Raw genomic sequence first — 21,809 nt, 5'->3', positions numbered from 1 at the left:
CTTCCTCTCTTTCCACTCCTCTCTCCTCACTCTAGCTCTTCTCTATCTTTCATTTCTATTTCCTTGTTCTTGTTTTTTTGTTTTGACTATCTGTGGTTCTGTCTGGCTCATATCTTGAATACTCGATCATGCAGACAAATTTGCTAGAGGAATTTTAGGCTTCTTTCAGCTTCAGAAGATTAGATCTAGAGTGTTGTTCTTTAGTTTCTCACCTGTTTTTTTTTTTGTGAATTCTGCAGATGTGTGAGGCACTATAAGTGGTATCACTGATGCAGAAATCAAAGCCAGTAGGAGGCTTCTGGGGAGCAGATTGGGTGCTTAATGCTTACTACCAGCTGATAAATTTTAAATTTCTAATGTTAAAACTCGATTCGGATGCGTTAGATCTCACTGAAGCCATCTATGATAAGAACGAAATTAGGGCTTTTTCCCATGATGATGATGATGTTCTTTATTTTCTTGTTCCGGTCTTTTTTTTTTTTTTTGTTAAGGCCAATTGTTTTGGAAATGGGATAAAGATGCATTTGATTATACTGTTGCTGCGCACGAATTGGCTTAAAATCAATCATTGTAAGAAGTATAGCTAATCTACAGCTATAAAATTAGTATTAGTTAATAGTAAATAATAGGCGAAGTTCTTCGCAAAAAAAAAATCGATGTTATATGGACCAACAAATTTTTTGTCAAAAATCACGTCTCAGCAACTCTCTCCCTTAAAAATTATTTTTAAAAATAAAAAAATAAAAATAATTTTCAGTGTTTTGGAATTATTATTTAAGAGAATTAAAAAAATAAAAAAATAAAAATTTATTTTTATTATTTTTTTATTTTCAAAATATGTTTTATAAAGCACTAATTTTGAAAATAATAAATTAAAAATAATTTCAATCAAGCTTTTAGTTTTATTCATGTTCTCAGAACCTGTTTTCAAGTAACAATTGCAAATTTTTATTTTTTGTAGATTTGTTTTTCGCTACAATAATTCAACGTTTTGTTTTCAAAACTCGTTATGAGTTAGAGTTGTACAAAACTGTTCCAACTCTAAGAACATGAAAATGTAAACCATAATCAGACTAGGCTCAAATAGACAGGAGATGGTGATTGATCCTTTACACACGCAACATGGATGATCTTGTTTTTCGTACGACATGGATCATCAAACTTGTTTTTTTCTTTGAAAGCAGATTTAGGACTTCGTTTATTTTGTTTTTTGTTTTCACATTCTTAAAACTATTATGCAAATTAATTTTCTAATCAAAAAATGAAAAAAAGTACTTTTTGAATCATTATTTGAATAGTATATTTAAAATATTTATTTTATTATCGTAATTGTCACTATACCCCATGTAAATAAATTACAGGCAGAATATGCATAAAATAATGTACTATGATATAATTTGCCCATCAATATTAAAAAAAGTACAAAAATTCTCAATCCGCAACTACATTATCAAACATTGACTGTGAATATTAGAAACACCTTATTTGACTTGAAGTGTTTACACGAAAATATTTGTATTCAAATTTGTTCTAATTTTCTTTTTTGGCCGACAAATTTGTTCTCATTGACAAAAATAAATCTTTGGAACAATGCTTTTTTTTTTTTGTCACACAACCACCATTCGATTCAAAACTCGCCTAAAAGCTACACTGACTCTTGGCTCTCTCTTCTCTTTGCTACTCTAAGTTAATTCGAATTGTGTTTTTATATCTGTGCTGGTTAGGATAAATTTGAGCACATGTATTTTCTCATTTACACTTTGGGTCAAATAAATTTGAAGAGCTTTTTGCACCGTTTTTTAAGTTTTATGAGTAAAATTGGATCATAACATAATACATATGGTAATTTAGTTCATGAAGTTAGGAATCATGATTCATGTAATTTTTAAATGGTGTGATGATTTCTACCTTTTTAATATATATTAACAAGTTTTATCATATTTAACATGAGGGAAGGATGATTTAACTCATTTTTATCTTAATTTTTTTAATTTATTCAATTTCATTTTATTTTAGTAAACAAATGTGATCATAAATATTTTTCCCCTTAATCTATTTATACATGGTATAGCGAATAGGATTTACAATCTTTATTTAACAGACATGTTGCCTCCATTACGATTTGAAGAATTTTGTACTGTTTTTTTAGAGTTCACGAGTAAAATTGAATCATACTCCAGTTAATTATGCCAATAGCTCATTGCATAATTCTTTACAGGTAGATTCACACTTAACCTACAATAGGCATTAGACATATTTTTTTTAAAACAATTATGTATAAAGATTAAATATAAATCTCACGTACCCTTACAATTTATTTCTTGGTATTACTTTACTTCTTCTCATTAAGCTCAAAAATGCATAATTATGAAAAAAAAAAATCTAATTCTTTGTCAGTGTCGGACCCCATCAATCTGCTCTGCTGGGAAAGATCAGATCAGAGACCACCCATTTACTTTTTCATTGGCTAAATGTCAATTTATTAGAGTGCTTGAAGAAAGTTGTCCTGGACAAAATCTAGCAAGATCGTCACGAAAATTTTGAATTTTATCAGAAAAATAATTATCGAGAAAAGTGAAGAGTGTGAAGAAGGACTTAGCATGTTCATGAAATTTCCAGGACAATAGGTAAAGGGACTGGAAAATAGTCACACCAATAAATGTCTGCAGCTCAGCCCAGCCCGGCCACTTCATCAATACTACTCGATCTTATTTACATGTTTTACAAAAAAAAAAAAAGTAATTCTAACTATAAGATATTGAACAAAAAAGATGAAACAATCTTTCAGTATTATCTTTAACTTGAGAAAATATTTGTGCACATGACAAGATAATTCATTGTCTTTCTTCAATTAACAAGAGTATGATTGAAAAGTTGAGATGTTTCATAACCAAATAGAACAACATAACTATTCTTTAAGTACATAAAAAATGTCTCAAACGTCTTCAGAAAGCAGTAGTTATTACAGTCACAAGACATGGTGAAACAACCTCTATTTCCCAGAAAAACAAAAAGAAAGGAAAGTAAGGACTGGCTCAATTTCTTCCAGCACTTTTCCCTGTTTGCAAATTGCAGTTTACAGTTTACTCATGAACTCACAAAAGGCACAAGCACCTATAGCTACACAGATTAAACGATGACTAGGATGAGCTACATACATGTCCCTCGACTCACGGAATAATACGGGAATCGAATTTAAAGTTGAGAGAACAAAAAAGATTATAAGGGAAAAAAAATACTCATTTCAAAAGTTATTGTGATTACTGGTAATAGATGTAGCATGTCAACCAGTTGAGCCCAGACGTATCCACACACGATGAACGAGAAGTCAGGTCTTCGAGAAAATACTCCTTTCTGGAACTGGACGAAAGGCATGCAATTACTTTGATGCACAGAACAAGAAAGCCAGGTGCAATGAAGCCATTGATGTTGAACTTTCACATTTTGGGGATGAAAGGTTTAACCGATTCTACAACAACCTGTTTTGAGAGAATATCAAACCAATGATGTTGTTAGTGCAATCATGCAAAACGTATCCTTCTCTAGACTTTCAAAGATGCTCGAATGTAGCATGTTGCACCCAAACCCACTTCACGAGGCAATTTTATTTTGTGGTTTTAAAGTCCCTGATTCAGACCAGTATGAACTACATTGATTTTAATCATAGCAGCCATTGGACCAAGACCATCCACGTAAAGAAGTAAAGGGGAAAAAAAAATCAATCTAGGGCATGCAGACGTTCCAAAGAATTATATCTCTTATTTAGCATTTTGCCATCAAACAGAAGTTCCCTCTTCATAGTCAAAATTTGCCATCAGTTTGCTTGCGATCTTACCCTTCCATCATATGATAATGATGCAAAGATCCAAGGTTCACGAGAACTCCATGCAAGGCCTGTAACACGAAGCAGAAAGTGTCAAGTGGAAGTCACTAAAAATCTAGTATCATATAAATTTAAGCACTTACCATAAATGCTGTCTTCATAATCGCTATATGTATTCAGTAATGGGTCAACCCAATGGGTTGGTGAATCTGCGTGCCTGCTGACAAATGATCATAGATGAATTGAGAAAAAGAATAAGCAGTGGTCAAAGAAAATGTTAGAATATCCTAGACGAGAAAATGACCTTTCAGATGTTAACACATCATTGCTTGATGAAGCCAACCACAGGTTCACAGTTGAGTCAGTGCCAGAACTCTGCAATTAGGACATTTCACAACAAAAGCATCAATTACGACAATATCCCAGAAGCGAGAAATAATCCAGTTCAGTGGTTACTAAGTCTAAAACCTTTTTTTATTAAAATACGGAAAATATATCATAGATATAATACTTTTTCTAAAAGAATGAGTAAGCTCCAACAAAGTTCTCAAAATAATGAATACGAATATATCTAACAATACTAATTTCAGGATTACTATACTAGTCGCACGTGATACTGTCTAACATTATAGAAACTGTCAACTTACATTCATTAAAATGTTAGCTATTTCTTGTACAAAAATATTTCATTTAAATAATGACAATGAATTTAAGATTATTTTATTATGTTAAATAAAATACGTAATCAATACTATATAACTAATAAAATTTTATAATACTATTTGGTCTAATGCATGTTGCCTTGATTTTGGAACCTCAATTGCTACCGTGTCCTACAAATTGGGAAATGGCTCTGCACTCATGCGCCAGTGTGTGGGCTGAGTTACAAATAGATAAATAGATAGAGAGGGAGGGAGGGCAACCAATATCAGTCTTTCATACTCAGGGTTACACTTGACAGTCCACGTCCTGGAAATACAAGCAACACAGTGGGGCAATTAGAGGTCATAAAAAAAAAAATGAACAAATAGTTTTATATTCATAAAGGCATATCAAGAATCTAGGCCCATTTATTTTATTTTTTTATATGAAAAAAATAACTTTTGTGAAGTTTAATGTTTGTCTAAGCTTTTGAGAATAATCAAAACATGAAAAAAAAAAAAGTTTTTGATTATTAGGAAAAGCTATTTCAAAAAGCTTTAGAAAACAGACGGATATGACAGATAAGAGAAAATATCATAAAATGTGAAGATACATAGAGATATCATAAAATGTGAAAATAATAAATTCTTTTTATAAACAAAGATACATGAAAATATCATAAGATCTGAAAATAACTAAATACTAATCACTTTTTTATTATTGTCACCAAATGCAAATAATTTCTGCTTTTTATAATATTTATACACAACAAATCACTAAAATCTCTTAACTATCTAAAAATCACTAACTTTTTAAGCTTAAACAAATGGGCCATCTAACTTATTTTTTCATTAAAAGCATAAGAACTATATCATGTCTTAGTATTGAATATACTGCAGCTGTTTCTCTCTCTTGTTTTCTCTTTTATTTCAGCGGAGTTGCTAAAACATTAGTATGGTCAATGAAATGGAAATGTAGCTGAAGTTACCAATGTGTATGTCCTGGAAGTTCTTGGGTGGGAACTTTGGGCTTTCTTAGATCCCAAACGTGTATCCCAGATTCGTGTTCTGCAGTAACCTAACAGGGCAAATTTTGATTTTTATCAATATCAACAAATACTGACATTTCATATATATATATATATATATAAATTATGGGTGAATTTCAGAAAATTTATATACAGTATCACAAAGATAAAGTACTATTCTTAAGAGAATGGATGCACACATATAACATAATAAGGAGGCCCACAAAATTCATCTCTTACAAGTATGTGCTCCTTCTTGTAGTTGTAATCAACGTTTCGAACATGGGCACACTCAACTGAAATCGTCTTTCTGAAAATGAAAGAACATTGTTATCAGACACAAGTCACAGAACACTTTCCAAGGACATCCTCCAACCATATTGACTTATAAGTGTTTTACAAAATAGGATGAAAAATAGACAACTATTGCTTATATTTTGACTTTTAAAGTTTGATAACTATTTTGCAAGCCTGAAAGTGTTTGACTACATACTTCAAACAATAATATATCAACTCTTTTTCTCTGAAACTGACAAACACAACAAAATCCTATTTGTACTCCACTCAACTGATGGCAGATTTTCATATCAGAATAAATTATAAGACAATAGATGAGTGCTTGACAATTTTATGGAGCTTACATACTTCATTGTTCGAATATCCCAAAGTTGGACAGATGATTCACAAGTAGCTGCAACGGAATTCACATCATGTGGATCCCATGCCCCTCCAGATAAGTTGTGCAGCATGCCAACTGAATCTTGTGATTGGACCTAGAATTTTTTTTTTTTTTTTCAGGGTAAAAAGTGCATGAGTGGATTAGTCAGAATCAACAGAAAGTCCATGGCAGTCATAATTTACAAACAGGAAATGAGGTGTGGCAATAAAGCATGGAAGCCCCCACAAGCATCTTTGGTAATAAAACATACAATGTATCTAACACCAAACCCCATAAAAATTTGTCATTCTATCTGATTTTCATTCTTTTTCTTTTTCTTTTTTTGCCAAAGAATCTGACTTTTATTCAACTTGCCATAAGTATTTATTCAATATGGACGCTGAAATCTTCACCCTAATAATTTACCTTTATAAATGAACAAAATAAGACCCATTATTTAATTTAAGCACCAAACATATTAAAGGAAAATTATCCACCTCTTCGTTTTCCATAACATCACTTGTTTGAATTGAACTTTCATAATACAATAGGCTTTTTACTGCAGACATGCATACAAACCAATGTCTAAAAACCACATTAGTCATTGAACCAATCAAGGCATTATTTCATAGTTCACTTGTTGAACTAAGGCCGAACCATGATCAAACTTGGTAATAATAAAATTTAATATTCTTATTTTATAAATTGAAATAATATATAGAAAACTAAAGAAACTATTGCTAATAGATTTCATAACAAGATATTCAACTCCAAATAAGTTAATATTCATCTACAATTACATATTGAACTCAAAATAGTCAACTAATAATCAATCATCATAGCATTTAATAAGTAATTTCTAATTATAATAATTATGTAGAAGAATAAAAATCATATAATATTAGATTAGAATATAGGGAAACAAGTTATCACAAAAGTGGAGTTATTTTGAACTAAAAACTAAAAAAATTCAAAAAAAAAAAATTGAATTGGTTGAACCAATAACCTGGCCATTTTCCCAGATTGACCAGTTCTCTTCCCGACCAGTTCTATAGAATTCTTATTGGTTTTGGCACTGGTTCATCACCTTTTGACATGTCTATCTAGATTTTCATAATAATGATACAATCAATATGAATTCTTCCTCCTCCCAAAAAGTGCTCAGTTTCACCAAAGAAAAGGACGGTAACTTAGCCAGTGATAACAATCTCAATATCTACTTAAGAATATTCGTATACATGTTCATTCATGCAAGCCTGTATCATCATTCAAGGATTGCATAAACTTCACCATGAACTTCATACCTGCGCAATTTTCTTGGAAACATCTAAGCTCCACAAGTACAGATTTTCCTCATCAATGCTGATCAACTTATCATGCCTCCCAGATGGCCACCAAAGAATACTGTTAGGTGAGGAACATATAGTAGGGAGTCAATAAAAAAAAAAATATATATATATATATATATAGGTTCAAACTTGATCTGAGAAATAAGCATATGGTAGACAGTAAGGTTATTAGATCACACAGCATTCAGCAGACCTTTCATTACATCAACAAAAACGTAGTCAAAAAACCAGGAGAAATTACTCGTTTTCATCTTGTTCCTGCATCTAGAATTCTACTTTTTCACTTAGTTATTCAAGACTTTGGCAGTGACTCAACATATAAATCAAATGCAAAAGATAAAAATGACGTATTTTCCCATAGCACAGACAAATTGTAAGTAGGAATTACAACTCACCATTTAACCTTACCAGCATGAGTATCTAGGGAGCTAATTTTCTCTAACTGGGGGGAATTTAACTCCCCATATAACTCCGGGATCTGCCATATTGCTGCTCCAAATGATTCACCTTCATGAACATGAAGATCATCAAAAGTCTTTCTAATCTGGCATTGATAGCTCGCACCATAATGATTGCATTACATTCATCTGGTACTCACTCCCATGAGATGATCATGATACAGAAGTAATCTTAGGGTCAATCAGAGTCTCTATGTTTTTTTTTTTTAAAATTCTTTGGCCTTTTTTTCACTGTAATTACAGCTCTAACAACTGAATGGCTCCTAATGCTCTACTAACATAATAAAATGCTTTCAATGCGCCGATTTGCAAGTCCTCCTCACCTCATATATGCTAAAATGTTAACTAAATTACAATGTAATTCAAAACTTATTCAGGTCTAGTTGGGGACATAAAAAAAGATAGGTAGCTGGAGAAAATGAGAGAGTATTATAGAAGAGAGAATATGAGAGAAATGTAGTAAGTACTGATCTATGTGAGCATCTTCTTTATAGTAAGGATACAAGACAGCACATTGATGAGCAATGTCTGCAAAATAATCTAATTATTTACAATCAAATCATATCAACAATAACTAAAATAGGTCAATACCAGTGGAGTAGACAGTTGAAAAGATCCGCTGATCAAAAGGACAGGATGAAAGGTCCCAGATCTCGCTGGGGTGCGAAAACAAGCCTTCGCAGAATAATTCATGTCCACTTGGCGAAAGCCGAATCAGATGGACCTGCAAAACAATAATTCACTATCTTTGATGTGCATGAGAATGCATGTTAAACCTAAAGTACGAACCTCATTTTCTTCTTTAAGGCTAAGAGTTCCTGCAAGGAAACTAGTGTGATCTGTGTCTGCCTTCACATTTGATATGCATCTAGCCTGCACATTCAGAAAGGTAAGGCCAGAATGAGGATTGGAAGTATAAAGATTAAACTGATTTGGAAGAAGAAATAGGTTATGATTCTGGGAACGTTACCTGATATTTCAGACCATATCCAATGCCAGACAATGCTCCTTGCATTGCTGCTTCGTTGGAGGTTGAATCTACTAGCTACTCTCCAAGTGAAACTTCACTCAAGCTCAATGGAAAGCGCAGACTTTAAGCTTTCTCTCTATTTTAGGGTTCAAATTCTGCAGAGAAGATGATTAATCAATTTTAAGCTTCACTGGAGATTCAACCTACTATCTGATCTTTGAATTGGTTTGGTTTTATCACCCATAACAACTGAACCGATCTAGTTGATTGACTAGAAAATTAAATCTAAATTCTAATGAATTCATATACATTGACTCATTGATCATAGCCAAACCAATTCAATCAGATTAGAATCCTTAATTTATCCAACTATACCTACAAACATAGGCGGACCTATACTAACGCCCCCACTGAAATCTTTGAAATATGCATGGTTGATATAATACCCTTTTAATTTTTGTTCCAGATACTTTTACACAACTTGAGCCAAGTCATTTACGAGATCATACATCACAAATGCCCTGAGAATTTTCCAAAATTGATGATAATATAAAAAGATTAATAAACAGAATGCCAATGCACAACAAATCCAACACTGCAAAACCACACAATCCAAACCATACAAATTGCTAGCAGTCAAAATGAAGAGGGAAGAAGTATAATATCCAATTATACACCATTCACGCAAAAATCAGCACACAAAAAAAGAAATCAACATGTAAATAATCCCAAATTCAAAAGCGTCAATATTCAAACGATTACACGACCAGATTCAAAGCCAAATTAAAATGAAAAATTTAAAACAAAGCAAGAACAGCCACGCAGTGAACAGAGGACGCGGGGAACAAATTCAAATCTAGGTTCAACGCCAGATTTAACAAATCAATCTCACCGGATTTTGGGAGTAATAAAGGCCCTAGAATTCGAACCTTCTCCACTGCTTGCCCGAGAACAACCACGCAGGGCTGACACCGGTGTACGGCGTCCGACAGAGTGTGGAATGCTTGTTCGTCGACGAAGGGAAATGGATCCGCCCCGCATCAGAACGTTTTATTTTATCATGGGGGTCATAATTAATTTTAGGAAGAATTTGGTGTTAGGTCGAAAATTAATTATTCAAACAGTAAAATTAATTAATCCAAATATAAAATTTATTTTATTGATTTATGTTTCTGAATTTATAATATAATTATTTTTTTATTTTTTATTAAGAAAATTCTTTCATATCTAATAAGCTTTGTACCGGGATTTTATTTAATAACTTTGGATACATCAAATGTATTTTTAAAATTTTTCATTTTTTTTTATTTCTCATACCCTTCTCTTCAAAAACAATTTCCAATTAATTAAAGGAGAGCCTTAGCTTTTAGAGTAATTATCATTAATAAAATAAAATTAACATTCACCTCAACTTTCACTTAATAGTGATAAATTCTTTTTCAGATTTTCAATTCATACATTCATTTTGGACAAATATTATTCCTGTTTCAGAAGATATGACTCTTGAAGATGATAATATTTTGGATGAAAATCTAAATAATGACACTGAGCAGCTTCAATGAGTTCATTGGGTTAGAATCAGATACACAAAGGAAAATCCAATTGTGCCACAGAATAGACATTCAATGGAGACTTTCTTTTAATGGAATCGGAAGAGTTTTTAATGGAATTGGAATCGGAATCGGAATTGGAATTGGAATTAGAATAGAATTGGATTTAAAAGTGTGTTTGGTATAATGATGGAATCCTAATATAATTTTAATAAAATATAAGTATTTAAAATAAGAAAAGACTAAAGTGTCCTTTTTAAAATTAAAAAAAATTACATTGGAGGAAAGAGAAGGGGCAAATTGGAGAAAAGGAACCATGGAATTGGATTCCATGATGCATATGATGGAATTGAATTCCATCAAATTTCCTTAAATCCTGATTCCAAAGAATCATAATTATTGCATACCAAACACACATGTTAACAGATTCCATGTCCAATTCCATTTCTTTCTCCATGATTCCAAACTACCAAACGGGGCCTTATTGGTTTGGCATATTCATTTATAGGCGACTTTCTTGAACCTTGTAGTGTTGAAGATGCTTTGAAATTGAGTTAGTGAATAAAATTCATGATAAATGAGTTCAATGCTCTTGTTAAGTGCCCATTTAGATTTCAGTATGATATAATAAATTATAAAAATAATTGATTAAGTGGTAGATTTTAATCATAATTGATTGTGTTATAACGCAATCTGTTTAAATATTATTTTTTTTAAATTGATTTTAATAGAATTAAAAATATTTGGATAATTTATTTACAATCAATTTTAATTGTATAAATTATCATAAAAAATATTAATTTTTTAAAATTAAATTATTAATAAATTTGTATTTAATATTATTAAATTTGTTTTTGAAATGAATTTTATTTTTATTAAATTTTGTGCTTTTTTTATAATTTTTTTGGGTTTTTATTTGTAATTTGCCCAATGCCTTTGATCAGCTTTTCCCCAGACACTCGGGCTTTCGGAAAAAATTGATTTTAACACTAATAATTGATTAATGACAAAAGGTAGCGTTTGAATATTTTTTTAGTTAATGGATTTTTTTAGCAAAAAAATTGATTATTTGCCCAACCAAACAGGCACTAGACATCAGACTTAGCTTAGGTATTAGCTTCTCATACTAGACAAAAAGTACTTGCAGACTATAAATGGGTATTTAAAGCAAAGTATAATTGTGATGGATCTTTTCTAAAGCCTAAAACTAGACTTTCGGCTGAAGATTTTCAACAACATCCTGGAATACTATGATGGAACATCTGGTCCGATATTGGAACATTTTACTTTCAGATTTACACTCACCCTTGCAGTTTGTTTTGGACGGCATTTTAGACAAATTGATGTCAATAATACCTTCTTAAATGACTATCTATAAGAAAAGGTGTTCATAAAGCAATTAAAAGGTTTTATTTATAAAAGATTTCCAAATCATATTTACTTGCTACGTCTGATTCTATTTATAAGATAAGAAAAGAAAGAATTTTTTAATTCTATTTATAAGTCACGTCATTAAATTTTTATTATAAAATTCTTTTTTTATCATTCATTAATGTTAAAGAGAAAAAATATGTAATTAAAGTATGTATATTTAATAGGAGTAAAGTTGAAAACTTATTAAATTTTAAGAGAGTTAATGAGTTTTAAGGTTTTTCTTGATCCTAATGAAACAAGTTGAAAGTAATTTATAAATAGGATCAGAGGAGTATTTAATAAAACTATATATGGTATGCTTTTTAAGAAAAGGGAAAAGGAAGAAGCTATATATGATTTGAGACAAGCTCCTTAGGCTAGGTTTGATAGATTGAAAATTACTTTATTGGACTAGAAATTTAGAAACTCACAATGTGACCGTAAGAGGTCTTCACTGGACAAGATCATATCTCATGTCCCTTTTTTGAAAAAGTTCAGGATTAAATTTTTATCCCTTATCTTATTTTGTTACAAAAATCATCCAGTCTTATTAAAAATCAAAATGAGATCAGGACATCTCGTTGTCCCAATAAATTAAATAATGTGAGATAAAAGTTTGGATAATAACATTAATTAAAATTTTAAATAACATAATTTATTAAGTTTAAAATCAAAACAATAGGAGTATATAAATCAAAACAATTTACAGTCAATTATTGAATTACATCAATCACAACTACAAATCTATAACACATTATGATAACAATTACAACTAATTTTTAGGTTGTAAGAGCAACAACAATAAATAAGACAGACTCAATATCAACTCATTGTTCTTCTTCTTTAGTTAAGATATGTTAAGTTAATTATTCTTTCAAAAATAAAACAAGAAATATGATATAAATAAAAGTTATTAAATAGATAAATATAAAAATAAAATATATTAATATAATTAATATATTATAAAAAAAGATATTACCATGTACCACTTACTCTGTATTAAAATTGTCAATATAAAAAAATTTTAGTTTTATATAAGAATTGCATGAATTGAAATTGTAATTGATATAATTAATATAAGTATAAATTATATTAGTATATTTAATGTATATTGTAAAATAAAAAATATATATATATATATATATATATATAATATAATATTCAGGATGGGACAGGACAGAACAGGACGTCTCGAAAGCAATCCCATGTCTCGTCCCATCTCGCAAAGTTACATTCCAATTATTTTCTGAGCTGAGACAAAATTCATTTTACTATAACCAAGATAAAACATGATCAATTAGAATAGATACAAGTTGAACATTCTTTATGATAATTTCTTATTCTTTTTCAAAGAAAAGACAAGGCAAATGTCTGGAGTCATATAATCATCACATAAACAACTCTACTGTGCTCATTTCATTTATCAGAAAACTCAATTCTTTATTTCCACGAAAACATCTCAGCCACTTAGACGATTTCCTTAGAATTGAAGCTTACAGAGATGCATCAAGTCTTTATCTTAAGCAAGAAAATAATTATATTCTTGAATTGCTCGAAAATGTTTGGCATGGCCACGTGTTCTCCATTCCCAACACCTCTCGTGATCAACGAAACATTATCAACTCATGGTAGTACTCCTCTAAAAAATCCAATAATGCACAAAAGGGTCAATCGTAGGAGCACTTCAATATCTAGTTAATACCAAACCAGATATTATGTTTGTAGTGAACAAGCTCAGTCAACTTCTTCAATCATCAACAAATCAACATTGGCAAGTAATCAAATGTGTTCTGTGATATCTAAAGGGAACGACAGACTTAACATTTCATTTGAAACCAAGTGATCATTTGTGTGAGAAATTTGTAAATAGAGTCGACTATTATATGTAAGAGAACGTAAGATTTTGGTAACGGCTCTTGTCACTACAGGGACTATCAAGTGAAGAAAAAAAAAAGGACACTTGTAATGAGCCCACGCGTTTCCCACGCATGAAGGATATGAAGAAAATACTTGAAATTAATGAAGATTTCAGCATTGAGAAAAATAGTCACATTGGATCAAAGTGTTTTGTTATACCAAACATGAAACGTATGCTTCCATTAAGAGGACTGTGTTGGAAGTGTTGATTGAGAAGCATGTTGGAGATAGAATTGTGAATGACTCTCTTGATCCTTTCGCAAAGAAAATTATGAAATTCCCATAAATCATAAATAATTATAAAATTGAATGTCATGAGTCTCACATCAAGAAGCATTACAAGTAGTGTGGGGTTTATAAATGTGAGCGATTCTCCTATCCAACAGACTAATTTTTTAGAATTGACTCTCTCTTTAAACTTGTACTCGTTATATTGATGTTTTCATTGAAAAGCCGGTGTTACAAAAAAGGCTTCCCATAAAGAGTTCTAACCAGCAAGAGGTTGAGTGAAATGCTGCAAAGTGAAACCATTGGAGACACCAGATCTTGATCGAGTCGCATTACTTTAAACGATGAATTTTCTATTTTTTAAATATTCAAACACTAATTGAATCCCAACATTTTTAACCAAAATTGCCATCAAACATAGAATCAAAATTGCTTGAGCTTATTCTTCTGCTGTATCGGGGGGCAAGTGGTCTTTTTTTGCATAATGATAGCAATTTTGTTATATATATATATATATAGTTGTGTTCAAGTACGCATGACATTAATATAATTGCTCTATGGATAGTTGATCCCCATTAGGATGATTTGAGTTTATTAGGGTGAAATTGAAAGAAAAAAAAACAAATGGGGTTAATAAAATAATTAAGGATGTTATGCAAATTCCAAAATCCAAATAGGAATTCCAGCACAAGTGACTCATTGTTATGGCTCCTCCAAATTGCATGCGTGTCTTTTTTCTTTTTTCTTGAAAATTTTTACATCTACTATTTGAACTAAAATTGAAACGTCATTTACCATGATTATAGCAAAAAATAGACTAAATAATTGAAGAGTCAAATCCAACAAGCAATCCAACAATAGGGCTGATTCAAATCATGATGAAATAACCTGACTAAATCAATTTAAGTCTATAAATCCTTTAAGATTCAAAATCCTTATCTAAACCGTTGCCTCACTATAAACTATGTTTTCAACAAGCTCCGAGCCTTGCAAGGGCATAGCCACTTTCCATGAATATTTTAAGGATAGAGGCTGGCAGCTAACCTATACACATTGCAAATAGGAGATCATGTCACAAATTTTGGTGGCCATGCCTAATGAATCCCTTATACTTTAGACACCAGCTCCAAATTTTGCAGGGGCAACCGTCTTAGCTAAATCAAGTATAAAAGAAAGAGAAGATCACAAAAAGGTGGGAACTGAAGAATAATCAATCACTGAAGTCCATTGCACTTTTAACTTTTAATTCAAATACTTTTAGCATCATCTTTAAATTTGTAATTTTTAGTACTTTGTAATTTACGTAGTCTATTAATCAAATACCTATTATTCCAATTTCTTTATATATTTTACATTTGGATAAATTTTGATAAATGAACCTAGGAATCCTTTATTATCATTTGAGACTTAACATTTCTGGCACACCTAATATTTTTGTTGTCCACAATGAACCTTTTCTTTTTTAAAACTGTCTTAACTTTTTACCATTAATTGAGTAGGAGTTTTATGATATTTTTCTTTTCATATGTATTCTATAATTTGTCACTTTCTTCAATAATGAATTTCAAAAAAATCATAAGTAAATCTAAAAAAATGATATAATGCCAAATTTAAAGATTCGAGTTTCGTCTATAGCTAAAACAAAAAACGAAAGTAAACAAATATAATCATAGTCATGGAGATTTTGGATATTTTGACGCCTTATTGAAATTTACTTAAATGGTACATTATAGAAGAATTACTTGATCCTTATTATGAGTCACATAAAGGGTTATTAATTAACATTATTCAGTTGCAAATTATCAAAAGGAGAACTTAATTCAAATTTATCATTTTTATATAACTCCTCAAATGTTGTGTTTTTCTCTTTAATAGGGGCAAAGTTAGAATATTTTTTAAATTTTAAGACAAATTTAATAAGTTAACTGCCATTCCTTAATTTTAATAAGGCAATTGAAAGTAACTTGTAATAGAGATTGGATGTAGTAGTTGAACTATGAAAAGTAATTCCAGTTTTTTAGAAGAAGACGACTAAGGTTGCTCATACTGACCAATTTTGATCTCTATCTTTCCTTAGTTGGTTGCACTCATGATAACGATATATAACCCCATTTTATCATATAATAGCACAGGTTATAAATATAGGAAAATCACCTATTATTCTTCACTTTTGTATAAACCATTCTGTGGCGGGAAGTATATAGTACCACAGGAATGTCAAATATAACTAAAGTTAACAACAACATAATTTTAATAAAGCAGTAATAATGGCATCTAAAACAACTTTTAGTTAAGGCTACTGGTGATGAAAAAAATAATTTCCTAGTGCTTTCTTATTGTCTTCCTCCTAACAACACTACTAATTTTAAGTAGCAAAACCAGAACTGAGGTTAGGGGAGGCTAAGGTTTGTTTTATAGAAAGGATTACTACAAAATTCATCGTAATAAAATTACAAAATTAAAAATCAAATTTACAAATTTCAGAAGTTTGACATTTAAAATTTAAATTAAATTAATTGATCCTTTTGAAATCATTCTATCATTCTCCCTAAATTTTATTGTAAATATAATGTCTGTGGTTGATCCAAAAAAAAAAAAATCATTCTGTCCTTGTTTCTCTATTCTAACGGGGAGGAGCAATTTTTCTTATATTTTTTGGAAATTACAAATTTCTATAACTATTTTCTTCTAATTTTGCTTATTTATACTGAAATACTAAATTTAAAAAATTATTTATAATGTGGTCCTTGAAAATGTTCATTTGAGTTCCCAATAAATTCAGAGGGAACGAAAAAGAGAAAATCGCTAGAAGGAGGGCTTGAACCTCCGACCTTGTGGTTAACAGCCACACGCTCTCACCAACTGAGCTATTCCAGCAATTGATGTTGATTGAGCTATAACAAATAAATTACTATATTTTATATATCCAAAAACTTTTTCATAGATTAGTTTCATTTAAATTTTTTGACGTGATATTTGTTTCATCAAACCGATTTCTCATATGATAGTATCATGGATTAATATTTAACAAAGCATTAATTTTATATATTGGGATCTGGTAAAAATTTCTAAATATATTGAGTTAATTTAGGTGCATAACAGCGAAAGAACTCGTCCGAAAATACGAAGATCACAGAACCGATTCCCATCTTCACGTCATTATCTGCATTGTTTAAAGTCAGAAGTCAAATATTGAAAAGAGGAAAAGGAAAAGGAAAAAGAAAGAAGAAATTAAAAAAAAAAAAGTCCAAATTTATTAGCAGATGGGAAAATTGGGCATATAGGAATGGTAAAAAGGGGAACAAAAGTGGAGGTCGCGCATGCGGGATCCAATGCGTTGCCGCAAGAAAAGCTTGAAACGGCTAAAATGCGCCTCCCTGTGGGTCCCACCTTTGTTGACTCTGCCTCACTCTCGAGGCCTCACGCGCCGCTCTTTGTCCGCCATTCCTCAGACATTGCCGATTGCCCTTTTCCCACTACGTCGAGTATCCAATCATTGTTCTATTTTTTTTCCCCCTTCCATTTAAGATTTTCGTAAAGTATATTTAATAAATTTTATTAATACGTATAATTTTATTTAAAAATATTTTATAATTTAAAATAAAGAGAGTAATAAATGAATGCTATTCTCTTACTTCCATCAATTCAAAATATAAAATATTTTTAATTATAATTTACTCTCTTTGTTAAAAAATGTAAATTATTTTTTGTGGAGTTGGATATTCAAAAATATAAAATATTTTTAATTTTTTAAAGTGTAATTATGGCCTTTTTTTTCAAAAGTACATTTGTTAATAGTGACTTTATATTTATTATAAGGTGTTTAATAGGGATAAATATGAAAAGGTTGGGTTAGTTTGAAAGTAGGTAACTACTTTATTGAGGGTAAGATTCGATTAAAAATGCCTTATATTTTTTAACAAAGAGAGTAAATATTAATAAAATTCAATTATATCTTTATTTTCAGTTAAAAATATTATAAGTTTTTCTTTTTATCCTTTTCCCTACTTACCAATAATAAATTAAATGAAAGAGATAATATTTTTTTAATAAAATACTATAACATGAGAAAGTGTGATTCTCCTTATATGTCAATAAAGTTTTAGCTATCATGAAAAATAAAAAAAATATAATAAATACTATACAACAAACCAAGTTAATAAATGCGAGTGTAAAATAGGAACAAAAATTCAAAACCTATCAAATATCTTATATTTTAAACCATGATGAGTTAAAAAAATGTCTTATAATTTATATATGAGAGAGCTTTTTTTTTATACTTTTTCCTTAAAAAATGTAAAGTATCTTTAATTAAATTCTATCTCCTAATAAATTAATTAATTTTTTTCAAGTTAATGTTATTTTTTTTCATATTTACCATTATTTAATAGAATGTTTCAATTAAAAATAAATATAAAATAATTTATTTATTAAAGGAATTTTTGGTAAAAAAATATATTAATTATACCTTAAAATACTTAAAAATATTTTATATTTTTAACACACATTCCCTCATAAAATGTCATATATTTTTTAATAAATAAAGTATATAAATCACTTTTAATTATCATATTAAAACTAATTAACTAAGAATGGCTAAATAGGTAGTTAAATCATTGATATTATTTAAAAAAAATTCTTAATTTACTGTTATTAAATACATCATTTTTAAAAACATTTTAACTCGCAAGTACATCCTTCTATCCTTTTGAAAGTACAAGATTAGGGAAAAAAATAATCAATGGTCCTTTTTTATGCAAAGTAACTTCCAAAAAACCCTTATAGTTGTATGATGAAGTTAAAGAAAAACCACATCGTGTATTTCTTAGAAATAAATAGTACGATTTCTTGCACTTTTTTATGCTTTATGTTGATATACTCACAACTTATTTTATTTTATTTTATTTTATTTTATTTTGAAGTAGCGTTTCATGAAGCAAAATTGCATGATCATGAACGATGAACCACTAAGGAAGACAAAAAGTTGTGCAAAATAATAAAGCCGATTCTTTTCCTCTCGAATGGAAAAGCCATCTTATGTTTGCGACGTTGGGATATTTATTTATAAATTTATATTAATTAATAAAGCAGATTAGTTTTCATGATTTTTTATGAACTGTGATAGGCAAACTATACAAGTGAGTCTAATGAACAAAGGCTTAACTTATAATCTTATAGCCGTCAGTTATTTTCTATCTTTTAACTAATTGAGTAAGAGATAATGAAATATAATTAATTAATTTATTATAGCAGTTATTGATTTGGTCCATATAAGTCAATCAGTCGATAATCACAAACAGAAGATAGTTTTTCACTTACTCTATTATATCTGAACTCTCTACAAATTATGAGAGTCTAGTGAATTGTGTGTCTGTTTATATTCAAGATAACCGAGGTATCTCAAGCAATTATAGATTCTTCAAGTACGCACATATCATTTTACTCAATCTTATTTGTTACATTAATTGAGATATAAAGTTAACATGTAATTTATTTTCTATATTATATTCAATTGATTTAAATATTTTGTGTTGAAAAACATCATTTGAAAGAGGATAACTTCTTAAATGGCGTTCAAATTTTTTAAGGATTAGTTTTACGACTGCCGGCTATAGGGATACGTTGGATAATAAAATAATATATTGTGTTGAATTTAATGAAAATAAATGTATCTTTATTTATTTTGATTTTCTCATTTTTGAATGTAATAATATACCAGTCGTCATATATATATATATATATATATTGGGCCATATACTATAAAAAAGTTAAGTGACAACAAAAGTAGACATTCGTTTAATTTTAAACAATTTTAAAAATAAATTTTTTTATTTATTTTAGAATTTAAATTGCACTGTTCGATCATAGTATGAAAAACATCATTACGGTGATTTTAATTTGAGTTTGAATGAAAACTTGAGACAACTGTTTTTTTTTTTTTAATTCCAAATTTGGCAAGATTTTTCACGTCTCGTAGAACTCAACATCTCCCCAAGAAGGAAAAAAAAGAAGTAAAATACTCCTTTTTTTAAAAAAAATGTGTTAAATGATTTTTTTTCTTTTTGGTTTAATCGAAAAGTGTAGGCCATGGCACGTGGTTGGGACTTGGTTTGAGGCAGTCCCAATCCCCCCACCAAAACCAAAAAAAAAAAAAAAGGAAAAAAAATCGTGGAGATAAGATAACATTTGGTTGATGACGTTATAATGAGGTAATGCTGAAGTATAATACTCAGGCAATCAGTGAAATCCGACGGTCGTTATTACTTTATGTGATTTGCAGCGCATGCGAGAAGTTCGATCTGGTTGCTCTGCAAATTAACCTTTTTTTCTTGATCAAGCGTAAAATAGTATTAGTATTTAATCTTTATAAATTACTATCTACAACTCAAATATAAGCTTAATATTTAATTTTGAATGTAAAATTGAATCTGAATTATACAAAAATATTCATAAATTTTAAGACAAATAATTTTTTAACATTCAAAACTTGAAAAAATTCCTGAATTTTCAAGTTTATGTTGACAGCCACATGCTATCAATCATTTTGTTATTTTATTAACATAACATGAAATGTTTTCCATTGAGTACTCCTTTAATTTTTTTTGTTAAAGTATATTTTGATTCTCTAACTTTATATAATATTTCAATTTGATTCCTTAATTTTATAAAATATATTTTAAATCCTTTAACTATAATATTAGTTTTAAATAATTATTTTTGTGTCAATTATTATTATTTTAAATGATAATATTTTATTAATATTTAAAATTTCATTGTAAATAATTTTTGTGATGAAACTAATAGTGTTAGAATTAAAAAATTAAAAATATGCTTTATAAAATTAAGAGATTAAAATAAAATTGTGTGTAAAATTAAAGAACAAAAAAGTATACTTTAGCTCAACTTTTTTTATAAGTTGACTATTTTCTCTATTCAATATTATAAAACATTTTTAACATATTATATAAAAATATAAAATATTTTGAATTTTTTATAATATAATTCATATGATTTTTCTAAAAAATTTCTTAATTATAGATGTAATTAAAAATATTTTTTCAAAGGTTTTTTAATTGAAACAACCTATTAAATAATAAGAATAAATATATAAAAATATATGTAATTTAAAATTTGCATTTTAATATTGAACAGATGAAGCAGGAAAGAGGTGTTGGTCCTAATAAAAGAAGTTATAACTACTTAAATATAAGATATTAGGTTTGAGTCCATGTGAATATAAAAAATATTTTTTAAAAAAACTATCTTCAATTAAATTCGATAATATTTGAATTTGACACAATATATTAAATGAAGTCCTCCTCACAATGGATCCCATCTAATCCTTGCTTTTCCTTCTAGAGTCAATTTCTAATCACCGTCTGATCAAAAGCCACGTATTTTATTTAAAAACCAATTACCAAGCACTTGATGCAAATAATGATTTAATTTAGCCTTATAAGGACCAAGAATTATGTAAGGATTATATAAGGAGGTAATTTTATTTTTGTAGTATTTGCATAAATATTATTTGAGCTTTGACATTTGCTTTCATTATTGTTTCGTGATGAGTCTCCTAACTCAAATACTCAATTCATCCTCTCTCTTTTCTTTTTTTTTTCTTTTTTTTGAGCTAAACTTTAAATAATTTTGTTATTGAACTTTGCATTTAAAATTATTTAAATACTCAGTTGGTGTTGGACAGCGCAGGAGGCAAGAAGACATTCCCTGATTTTTGTCCTCGTTCCTTGTCCACCTTTTCACGTTATGGAATTAT

The 21,809-nt window shown here is 29.3% G+C and overlaps 1 protein-coding gene and 1 non-coding gene across 4 annotated transcripts; both read right to left on the bottom strand.

The window, feature by feature from the left end:
• Positions 1 to 2,863: 2,863 nt before the first annotated feature.
• Positions 2,864 to 9,979, bottom strand: LOC129311740 (WD repeat-containing protein DWA2-like). Of its 3 annotated transcripts, none has more exons than XM_054954175.1 (14): positions 9,857 to 9,979; positions 8,928 to 9,082; positions 8,747 to 8,830; positions 8,549 to 8,681; positions 7,895 to 8,006; positions 7,455 to 7,554; positions 6,138 to 6,265; positions 5,733 to 5,802; positions 5,454 to 5,542; positions 4,747 to 4,792; positions 4,128 to 4,198; positions 3,967 to 4,043; positions 3,836 to 3,894; positions 2,864 to 3,479 (listed from the first exon to the last, which is right to left on the bottom strand). In XM_054954175.1, the coding sequence occupies exons 2-14, from the start codon at positions 8,970 to 8,972 to the stop codon at positions 3,438 to 3,440; spliced, it is 1,056 nt and encodes a 351-aa protein (XP_054810150.1). In that variant the 5' UTR covers positions 8,973 to 9,082; positions 9,857 to 9,979; the 3' UTR covers positions 2,864 to 3,437. The 3 variants fall into 3 exon arrangements, with proteins under 3 accessions (XP_054810150.1, XP_054810149.1, XP_054810151.1); XM_054954174.1 differs by having other exon boundaries at positions 9,820 to 9,973; XM_054954176.1 differs by having other exon boundaries at positions 3,967 to 4,040; positions 9,820 to 9,973.
• A 6,859-nt stretch (positions 9,980 to 16,838) lies between these two features.
• TRNAN-GUU (transfer RNA asparagine (anticodon GUU)) lies at positions 16,839 to 16,912 on the bottom strand. The gene has a single exon. It is a non-coding gene; the product is annotated as a tRNA-Asn (tRNA).
• Between the last annotated feature and the right edge of the window lie 4,897 nt (positions 16,913 to 21,809).

This window comes from Prosopis cineraria, unplaced genomic scaffold, assembly GCF_029017545.1.
Source record: "Prosopis cineraria cultivar Desert tree isolate PC_DT_omini unplaced genomic scaffold, ASM2901754v1 PC5, whole genome shotgun sequence".
Classification (NCBI taxonomy): domain Eukaryota; kingdom Viridiplantae; phylum Streptophyta; class Magnoliopsida; order Fabales; family Fabaceae; genus Prosopis; species Prosopis cineraria.
Note: the sequence above shows the minus strand (reverse complement) of the source record. Positions and strands in the feature narration are given on the sequence as shown.

What these genes read in the sequence shown, in the direction of transcription:
- LOC129311740 (XM_054954175.1), bottom strand. Translation starts at nt 8,972, where the DNA reads ATGCAAGGAGCATTGTCTGGCATTGGATATGGTCTGAAATATCAG. An exon ending in GCCTTAAAGAAGAAAATGAG is followed by an intron (nt 8,682 to 8,746) that starts GTTCGTACTTTA and finishes ATTGTTTTGCAG; the next exon opens with GTCCATCTGATTCGGCTTTC. An exon ending in TTTCCAAGAAAATTGCGCAG is followed by an intron (nt 6,266 to 7,454) that starts GTATGAAGTTCA and finishes AAAAAATTCTAG; the next exon opens with GTCCAATCACAAGATTCAGT.